This window comes from Chenopodium album, chromosome 18, assembly GCF_948465745.1.
Source record: "Chenopodium album chromosome 18, dcCheAlbu1.1, whole genome shotgun sequence".
Taxonomy (NCBI): domain Eukaryota; kingdom Viridiplantae; phylum Streptophyta; class Magnoliopsida; order Caryophyllales; family Amaranthaceae; genus Chenopodium; species Chenopodium album.
In genome coordinates, this window is record NC_137851.1 from 50,322,291 (window position 1) to 50,333,048 (window position 10,758).

Sequence of the window (10,758 nt, forward strand, 5' to 3'; positions counted from 1 at the left end):
TTAATTGTGTTTTTTATCCAACAAAATTATAGTTAATTTAGATAAGTTAATCTATAGCTTATTATAGTATTTGTTTTCATTAGGTAATAATTGAGTTTGACAACTAAAAAATGTTTATAGCAAGACTTAAACTCGAAACTAACAAGTTTTACTATCTAAACAATCAAACTAGATTAGCAAACTAAACAAGTACAAACTAGCAACCCGGGGCATCGCCCGGGCCACACACTAGTTTATTTTTAAATGAGGGGGAGTATTTAAGTAAGAAATTTTTTGGATAGAACATGTCATATATGAGGAAATTTCAATATAGATCAAGCTTGTGTTCTTCTAGTTCTATGGATCAATTTTGGGTTGAATAAAAATTAAAAAAAAGAAAAAAAAAAAAACCTAGGGTCATCTAATCTTAGGCATGGTTTGGGTTCAAATGAAGTCCAATTCATGTCAACTTAATTTCAAATCACTACGTTTCGAAGGTAACTTGTTATGGTCAATTTGAATCTTGTTGATTTTGTTAACTATATGAGTATCACGATTTTAAGGTTAAGGAATAAAACTTGACTAATATAGTGTATTTTTTTCAAGTGTAGAAGCAATGGAAGGAACAAGGATGGATAATCAATAATAAGATTGACTAGCAATGCAAAAGACCCAAGCCCCAAAAGAGATAAAATTCCGCTCCAAACCATCAAAAGCGTTGAGTTGTTTTTAGTACATGATATTTTTACCTTTCCCAATTTTCTTGAATATATGCATGTAATGTATCCCTGGCTCCCTACAAATTCACAACTACTCAATATAACCTTAGGAAATAAAAAAATCCTTCCCTTTTAAGTGTAGAAATTAAGAAAGATGTAGCAATATTCCCAAGTGCTCATCCATTACACCCTCTCACATTATCTTCCAAGTGCTCATCCAAGTAAGCTATGGTTCTAATCATTCTATGAAAAATGTAGCAATATTCAAGATCTTAAATCAAATTTCATCGGTGAATGAGACATTAAAATGACATTACACAATACACATGAATACCCAACTAAAGATTCTAAAGAGGAAATCAACAAAATATATTTTCACAGGGATGTATTTGGGCACAAAAAAAATCATGTAAAGATTCTAAAACGTCTTCATTTCATGAATAGAGTGATTCAGTTCATACGTAGAGATGACAAGTACGACATTTTACTATGTCCCTATATAGACAACCAACAGTTTGAAGACTAGAAATCAATTGTTTTCCTGCCATTACATGCCAATGGAATACCTCCAATCTAGAAGTCCCAACTTTTTGTAGCTCTCCACTGAGTCTACTAGAGTTTCCTCCAGTGGTCTGTAACTCCAACCAAGCTTCTGCAATTTCTCCGAACTAACACCGTCCCCATCAGCAACCTCAATCAAGCTGTTGAAATAACGAGGAACAGATGGTCAGGGCAGTGAAGTATTTAATCAATAACTGAATTAAAACTCTTCTCCTCAACCTGGCTTTGGTAACTGCACACTAAATCTCAAAATTTTGACAGGCTAAGATCAATGTCAACGAGCTTTGACCTTCTAAAGTCAAATGGGGCCTATAATTTTTGAATTTAGGTAGAATTCATGTTGGCTCTTTTGGAGCATAGCATGTTCATCATATAACACTTAAAAGTAGAAGGCAACACATCTACTACAATTCAGATGAAGTGTTCATCCCAAGTTCTAAATAACAAATTAAAGAGAGTACCGTATAGCTAGTCAAAGCAGGAAACAGAACATTATGGGAAGTAATAAATGAAAAGAGAAGGCAAGAAAATTTACGTTTTCGGATAATTATAGTGGGGATAAATGCGTGTCAGCTTGTCCACCAGTTCCTTCACTCTAATTTGATGTGATGTGCATATATATCTTCCTTCTGCCTCAGGCTTCTCAAAGACCATAAGCAGGGCAGCGGTCAGGTCACGCACATCTACTATCATCCGAAGCTTGTTTTCTGTTGATTCATATCCTTCTGCCATCTCAACAAAAGTAGACATGTTTAGACTTTCTCATAACAAGGGAAACAAAACAGAGTCTAAAACACTGGTTTTGTAACACAGCCAGCAGAACAACGTAAAAACAAAAAATAAGCCAGGAATATAGCAACCCCTTAGGACTTGGCTCAATTGCTATATTATTTCATGCCTTATATCTATGTAGGCCAAACAAGGAGGCATTTGATTCCCTTATTCCAGAGCATTCATGTATCGCCTCATCTGAGATGGATGTGGAACACACATGAAACATATCCTTAAAAATTCTGCTTGAGTAGGCTACACCATTACACCAGCAACTTATCATTTAGAAAGACTTGTGACACACTGGATCAAGAAAATTTTCTGCTAGTCTGTTTGACGTGTCACAACTCTGATGAATTGCTATGTGGGTAAAAGTGCATGGAAGGTAGTCAAACTATACATCCTAATTTTATTTTATTTTATTTTCAGATATATATCCTGAACTGCATACGTAGTACTTCGTATAATTTAAGCATTTCAGCCACAAGAGGATTTAGTTAGTAATGATTGCTACAAGACACAGAGATTTCACATGAAGCTCCAAAAGAATTTCATTATGAGACCTAGATTTAAATACCTTCAGCTATATAGCATATCACAGGAGAGAGATGCAAAAACCGAGATTAGATTATTTGCTGGATACTACTGCTATTATTTAAGAGTATATGCTTCAACCCTAAGACTGTTATTTTCATGACTTCAAATACTCAAGATACTTATGTCAAGCAATACTGTAACACGCCAAAAAATTGTGGACCAAAAGCAAGATACTGTCAGAAATCCATGTGAGGAAGCTCAGCCGTGAGTTAAAATGGGTTTTACCTGCTGTGTTATTCCTCTCAGATTAAAAGGAAAGGAATACTATTAGCTCTATGAATACCAATATGTTCACAAATTAATTTTGAGTTGGTATATAAAGAATACAAACAAGACGAATAATTGCAGCACTTTCACCAGTTGCCTCAAGATTCAATGAAAAGAGGCTGATAAATTCATGAAGATAGAAGCAGAATTGCAAATAACAGTTGGCAAACTGAGACAAAGATTACCTTTAAGAAGCTTAATGAGCACCAAGCTACTTGCATTGGCATTTGATTGCATCATAGGACCCAAAACAAGGGTCGGACAAACTGATACAACATTAAGGCCACTTCTTTTAGAGTATTCAAAAGCTTCATTTTCAGCTTCTGTTTTAGAAGCGCAGTACCAGTTCTGCAAAAGCAACAATAGGTGGTCAAGAGATAATGAGAAGCTGTTAAATCATGGCAAGCGACATAAAAGTTAAAACACTGCAATGAAAGATATAAAATTTCAAATTGTCCATACATACATTAGTTCTTTTGCAAAATTCGACATCAGACCAGCAATTTTCATCCTTGACTCGATCAGATTGCCAATCCGGGTTCATGAGAACAGCAGCAACAGATGATACATAGACAACTCGCTTTACTTTTTCTTCTGAAGATGCTTTGAGCACATTCAGTGTGCCCTTCACTGCAGGTTCCATTAGCTGGACCTGTATGTTCATACACCAACGACAAGCAAAAAAAGGCAGAGGTATGGTGTGAACGAAGCATATATGTTGTGTTATGAAAAGAATCAAGATAACGAGCTGATAGCATTACGCTTTCTTACAGTAGCATCATCTATAAGGATTAGAACGCAACCAGATAATACTAATAGACAAAATACAGTTAGCTGTAATAATTTTGATTTCCCATACATCAGCAAGAATATAGTCTATAAGACTGATTAGAAGCTGCTTAATTTAGTAATTAGAACTAGCAATTCGATGAGACAGTAAAGAGTAGCTGCATTGATAATACTCATCAGAGCATGGTATGGTAAATTAGTAGTAGATTGCTGTATTCTGAAAGTAGGAAAAATCTCTGTCATTGCAAAAGTATTGCAAACATTAGTCCTCATACTGATTGGAGTTTAGTTTCATTGGAATACGTTGATGTTGACATAATATCTAATTGTTAACTTGGTAGAGTCATTTTTGGTAATGATCTAATTTGACATGGGACAAGTTTGCTAGAATAAAATAATGATCCAAACATCGATTGGCCGATAACTGAGCACTTACCAATCATTGGTAATAATCATCACATAACTGTCACTGACTAAGTGAAGGAACGCGTCGCTTGGTCTTCGGCCGACATGATAACCAACCATCGCATCACCTAGCCAAGCCTCACACCACTTCATTAGCATCGCATCGCTTCGCAAGCAATGTGTTGCTTCACCGAGCAATGCACCGCCTAAGTAACTGCCCACACACAACCTAGCGTAACTCAACCAAGACATCATTCCATCAATGCTAGCCACTCCAAGCCAACAAACCGTAAAGCCCGCTAAATATCAAGCCAACCCTTGTGCCAAGGAGGTGTTGCTCATGCTTAGCCCTCAATAGTAGGCACCCACCCCCTATGAACCTTATTTTTAATGTCAGTTAATGGGGCTGTTCCAATGCCCAACCAATAGACCTTAGCTTAACTTAACCAACATAATGAACCATCCAAATGACTACAACAACTAAGTAACCACAGCACAATGCTAAAATACTATTTACATAGACTTACCTTTCCTAACGTTGAGGTAAGATGTCTATGTGCCTTTGGACCAAGGCATTCTATGCCGTGTATGGCTTCTTAGGGGTCGCATAAACCACCCTCACTTGAAGAGCCTGCAAGTAGTCTTCAATATGAGCATTGAATTGTCTCCGATCCCAACAAATTGAACAAAGCAACCTATAACGACCAATAAACATTGTTTCTCGATCGCTAATGATGTCTTTAGGCAACCCGAAATATTTAACAACATACCCAAGAAATGACTTTGCTGCTTCCTGGAAAGGACATGCATTAAGTGCCGGTGAACAAGCATACTTAAGGAACAGATTCACCAGACAACCATAACCATCACCGATCGCAACCCATTCACATTTGTGAAACCAAAGATAAAATCATCGAAACTGAAACCCATGGCTTCTTCGCAATGACAACAGCTAAAGAAGGCCTACTTCCTTTTTTCTAATTGACATACGTGACATGATCTCACATATGCCTCCACTTTTTCTTGCATCTTTGGCCAGAAATAACTCCTTTCAAGCAATACTTTCAATCTTTCCTGATCGCAATAACTCTAGATGCAATTTGCCCGATAGGACATGCAAACGCCGTCCTTGTAATATCTTCATATAAAATCTTTCTCACTTGCTCACATAACTTTTCATACCCCAAATTGTCCTTGCATACATCCCAAAGACACTGGGTAAGGTCAGTGCCGCAAAAACTTATTGCATCTTCCCACTTAGCGCATTTGGTACACAATTGTGTCGTCTTCTCTTATGTTACCAAGCAAAATCGTATTCTTCCGGGAATTCCATCCATCTTTGGCTACGCCTTTTGTAACTGAAAAAAAATTATTGGCTGATTTATCAGCCAATACCGTAAACTTGTTCCAAACCAATAATGACACCATGTACGAAGGCAATGGACAATAGCCCTGGGATGTTCCAAACAAATAATGACACCATGTACAAAGGCAATGGACATCGTAAACTTTGTTCCAAACAAATAAGAATTTCCTTTTCATATCCCTCAAAAAGCTTCAACACAGGTTTAAATGTGATGGATGATTTCAAACGCTTGAAAGCCTCTTTGCACTGATGAAATCACATCCAAGATTGCCCTTTCTTCAAAAGATCCGTGAATGCCGACAGTTTATGAGAATAGCCTTTCATGAATTTTCGATAATTTGGCCTCTAGAATGGCCTCAGGATATTCCTGATTCTAAATACCGTTCACCTATTTTTCATCCATTCGAACTCTCCCTTTACTGATTTTGAGACCAAGAAACTTCATCTCTGTTTTTGCAAACTCGCATTTTTCCTTTATCACATACAATTCATACTTTTCTAATTGTTCGAACACTAACCGAAGATGTTTGACCACTTTGACATGATCCTCCAAACTATTCGAGTACACAACAATGTCATGTTGATAGACGACACCGAAACTATCGAGATACTCATAAACACATCATTCACTAATTGCATAATGTGTCGAGGCATTAGTTATCCCAAACAAAATTACAAGAAATTCGTAACTACCATAGTTACAAGGATAGTTATTGGGTTTATCACCCTCCTCAATTCTAACTTCCCAGTGTTATTAGCAAGTTAGGATCAAGGAAAGTGATGAGCCCAAAACCACCTATGTAACTAGATATGGTTGTCATGAATTTTTTGTAATGCCGTTTGTGCCAACAAATGCCCCGGCTACATTATGCAATTTAATGCATGATGTGCTTTATGAGTATGTTGATAGCTCTTATGTCGTCTATCTAAATTCCATTGTTGTATACTGGAGTAATTTGAAGGATCATGTCAAACATCTTCAAATAGTATTCGAACTATTACGAAAGTATGAGTTTTATGTTAAAAAGAAAAAATGTGAGTTTTAAAAAACAGGGATAATGTTCCTTGGTCACAAAACTAGGATAGGGAGAGTTTAGATGGATGAAACAAAGGTGAAGGCTATTTTGAATTAGGAACATCCCAAGTCTATTCCAGAGTTACAATCATTTTTGGACCAAGCCAACTATTATCGAAAATACATAAAAGGCTATTCTCAGAAAGTGTTGACACTCACATATCTTTTTTAAAAAGGGCAAACTTGGGTGTGGTCTAATCTGTGCAAAAAAGCTTTCAAGAGTTTGAAATTAACCATCTCATCCAAGCAAGTGTTGAAGCTTCCGAAAAGTACACATAAATAATCAGCACATGAATAGGAAATGCTTGTTGTTCATTGCCTTCATACATGGCGTCACTAGTTGCTAGGTACAAAATTCACGATATTATGTCGCGAGTAATTTCTTTCCGTCACAGTGACGGCGTCACCAAAATGGAGTTCCTAGAGGAATATGATTTTGTTTTGCAACACAAGCCTGGACGACACAATTGTGTACTAGATGCGTTGAGTAAGAAGACACGGAAAGTTTTTGCTGCTCTTAAAAACGTGGAATCTGACTTTACACATGTCCAAGATGAATGCAATGACAATCTTGAGAGTGTGAATAAGTGAAGGAAGGTTCTATACAAAGATATTAGTTAGAAAATGGTTTAATGTTGGCACAAGGCGGACTTTAGTATGGCCAATGAGGCAAATTGCATCAAAAATTGTTGATATTAGTCCATGATGCCTTGCCTAGTTGGACACTGGGTTAGCTAGTATTGGTGAAATGATGTCTAGTTTAGCTAACGCTATGACGTGTATGTAAATACGTTATATATAGTATATGCAGGGCCGTCTTAAATACTTTGGAGGCCCTGTGCTACCACAAAATGTTGGCCCTATCAAACATGTAGTTTAATATTATTGTTACGATAATTTTTTTAGCAAAAGGATAGTAGCTTGACTATTCAAACCTCTAAAAACACATCTATGATCTCTTTAACTAAATGTTTTACTTGTACTACCAATATTTTGCCAATTGTTACCCACTTGCATTTTACGTGATTTGTAATCATTATTTTGACCATTAATTTCTTTTATTGTGCATTAGTACGGAGTAAAAATTATAAATATTGATATATTACAATTTCATATCAATACAAATCTAATAAGATCAAACTTGATAATGTTTTCATATATACACAATTAGACATGGTCAAAATTTTAAACTTTGATCTAGTGAATAGTACATGGGTAGAACTTAGAAAAACGGAGGTAACTATGTCATATACACAGGTTTAATCTAACTTAGGGTGTTGTAAAAACCAACTAAAATGTAAAAATCTTGTTATAAATGTAAATAAAAAAAAATAGCTGAAACTTTGGAATTCTAAAAGGTTAATACAAGTTTAATGAGAGATTAGATGATGAAAAGCTATAAATTTGCAATAATAAAACTATAAAGTTTCATAGAGAATGCGTTAGAGTAGGAATATTGGATGTGAGAAATATATAGTAAAAAAAAAATTGGGGCCCCTCCATAATGTGAGGCCCTTGCACACCCTCTTAGACAGCTATGAGTATATGTGTGAGTAAATGATCACGTATAAGGCAAGTGACTAGGTTGCGTGGGCATTAGCTAAAGGACTGGCTAAACGGACCATTACTTGTGTGGACTGATGTGTTGTGTTAATTGGTGAAGCAATGTGATGCTTGCGAAGCGATGCAATGCGATGGTTGCGAAGTGGAGTGAGGCTTGACAAACTATTGTGATGATTAGTTGTCAAGATGCTCGGCCAAGGTCCCAAGCGATGTGTCCCTTCACATAACCAATTACACTTACAAGGCACAACGGGTGTGAGCGAATGGGCACGGTGGTTTGCGATGGTGATGAGTCTATGCAAGGAATGGATAAGGACATAGACTAACTTAGATTATCTATTGTAAGTAGTTGCATGAATGCCACATGGCACGCATGTATGCCAGGTGCGAAGGGGTTGTCCTTCCATGCCTATACATAGAAGACCTTGGGGCTTGTCTAAGGAATCCAGAAGTTGTGTAAACGTATTTTTCATAATATTAATGAAGTCCCTATTGTGTGTGCATTATTGTGTTTATACTATTAAGGCAACCTACTTGTGTGCCTTCCGCCAAGGCACGCCATGTCACACATGGCTTCTTAGGGGTCTCACACTATGCCATTGCATGTTAATATGAACTTTTACCCTACCCTAAGAGGGTTTAGGTCCTATATTGTAACTTTCTTTGGTGCTACTGGATATGCTAAGTACAGAGTATATAATGTTGTCTCCCTTTAAGGTTTAACCTTAAAAGAAGGTGAACTATCTGAGCTCTCTTAAATTGGCATATTCCTAATTCAAATCGATATTTTTTTGCAGTTTAATGTGTTGTAGATTCCCATCAGGAATCTATTTTCTTTTTTTAGTTTATAAAATGCATATATGACCAACAAACTCTAAGCCTCAGTATGGGAGAGGGCCGAGAGGCTATAGCCTGCATAAAACAAGGTCTGTGCTTAGTCTTCTTTAAGAAAGAAAATGACATTGCTAAAACGTATTGATTGGTCTTGTCACAGGAAACTTTGTATAGTTATATACTTATAAAAAAACGTACTCAACAAACAACAAAGAGCTTGCACATTTTAAAAAACTCACCCTCCATCATAAGACAAATCAATTAAAAGGGTATACTGTAGATGAATTTCCAACCAAGTTATATGAAAAGCGGAAAAGAGCACTTGCCTCAGGATCAGACACTGAAGCGGAAGGTACAGGACTGGCAACATGAAACACTCCAATACATCCTTTAATGGCAGCAGCAACCGAATCATAATCAAGTAAATCTGCCTTAAAAAGCTTCAACTTCTCTGATGCTTTGTCCAGCTGTTTCAAATGCTCATATTTGGGATCACCTGCACAACAGTAATCAACAAATAATAGCCAATAAATATATACATCCTCCAATTTCCTAGGCTTTTTTGATTTGGTATCTTAATCAATGATCATCTAAACATACTTGTAGACAATTCTTAATTCTTAATGCTGTACAAAAGCAACCTATTTAGTATTTACTGGTGGAAATTTTATACAAATAATTTAATACTAACTCCATCCACTTGCACAGAAGAATTAAAAAGTAATAAAAATTGAAAATTCTAATGATACAATTAGAACCCAAATTATATTAGAAAGTTTATAATTATTTGTGTATATTCTGTATCAGATAAGACATTACCAAGGAGTAAAGAATCTAATATTTAGATCCATATGATTCCAAAATCATGAAAAGATTGAATTGTAAGTTGAAACATTTGACAATTTACATTACACTTGAGCCCGAAACATGTAGTACGCCGTAAATTCTAATAAGCTAATTAAAATTGAATCATCCGACAAAAATAGTAGTACAATTACAAAGGATCTGTAATCGAAACAAAACATAAATCAAAATCACAGATGCGATCTTGAAACAATGAATTAATGGAGCATAAAATGATAAATTACATGGATCGGTGCGAACGGTGGCGTGAACAGAGTAACCAGAGGAGAGAAGATGTTTGATAAGCCAAGAGGCTACGAAACCACTACCGCCTGTAACGCACACTACTGATTGTGCATCTTCATTACTTTTCTCCATTTTCAAATGTTACACTAACCAAACATCAACCAACTCAACTAAACTAAAGTAAACTAACTGCTTCTATTTTCAGAGATTATTATTATTACCCCTACTGTGTGAGGTTCACAACTTGACCGCTGTAAATGTTGCCACGTGTGCTATGCTTATCAACACACGCACTGCACTTTTTTTTTTCTTTTTTTTTTTTTTCTTTCTGTAACACCCCCAAATCTCCCTCTGCGGAAATACTAATATAATACGTATAATTATACCGTAAAGATAGACTTAGGCGTATTACCGCCGCGTGATTACGCAAGGCTACTCAACTTACTTAACAAAACCATACTTTGCAGCGGAAACTTCAAAACTCTTCTTTATTAATAATAACTATAGATAGAAACCAATGTTATGAGTACTCAAAAATAGATACAAAGACCAAGATTCCTAACTTAGTGAAACCAATCCCGGGACTCCAATGCATCAATTTATTCACTCCAACTGAAATAACACTGCTTACCATTACGGTAAACAGGGCGAACCAAAACAAATAAGAAATACGGGTTAGCAAAATATGCTAAGTACGGTAAGTGCAAGATAATTAAATTCAATTTATTTGCAAACATGCTTTT

General features: G+C 36.1%; 1 protein-coding gene across 1 annotated transcript; it reads right to left on the reverse strand.

Moving 5' to 3' along the window:
* Positions 1 to 1,108: 1,108 nt before the first annotated feature.
* LOC145592526 (cinnamoyl-CoA reductase 1-like) lies at positions 1,109 to 10,191 on the reverse strand. Its single transcript, XM_081649023.1, has 6 exons — positions 10,015 to 10,191; positions 9,253 to 9,422; positions 3,361 to 3,546; positions 3,080 to 3,242; positions 1,795 to 1,984; positions 1,109 to 1,399 (listed from the first exon to the last, which is right to left on the reverse strand). Exons 1-6 carry the CDS (start codon positions 10,145 to 10,147, stop codon positions 1,246 to 1,248), a joined length of 996 nt encoding a protein of 331 aa, XP_081505149.1. The 5' UTR covers positions 10,148 to 10,191; the 3' UTR covers positions 1,109 to 1,245.
* Positions 10,192 to 10,758: the final 567 nt, after the last annotated feature.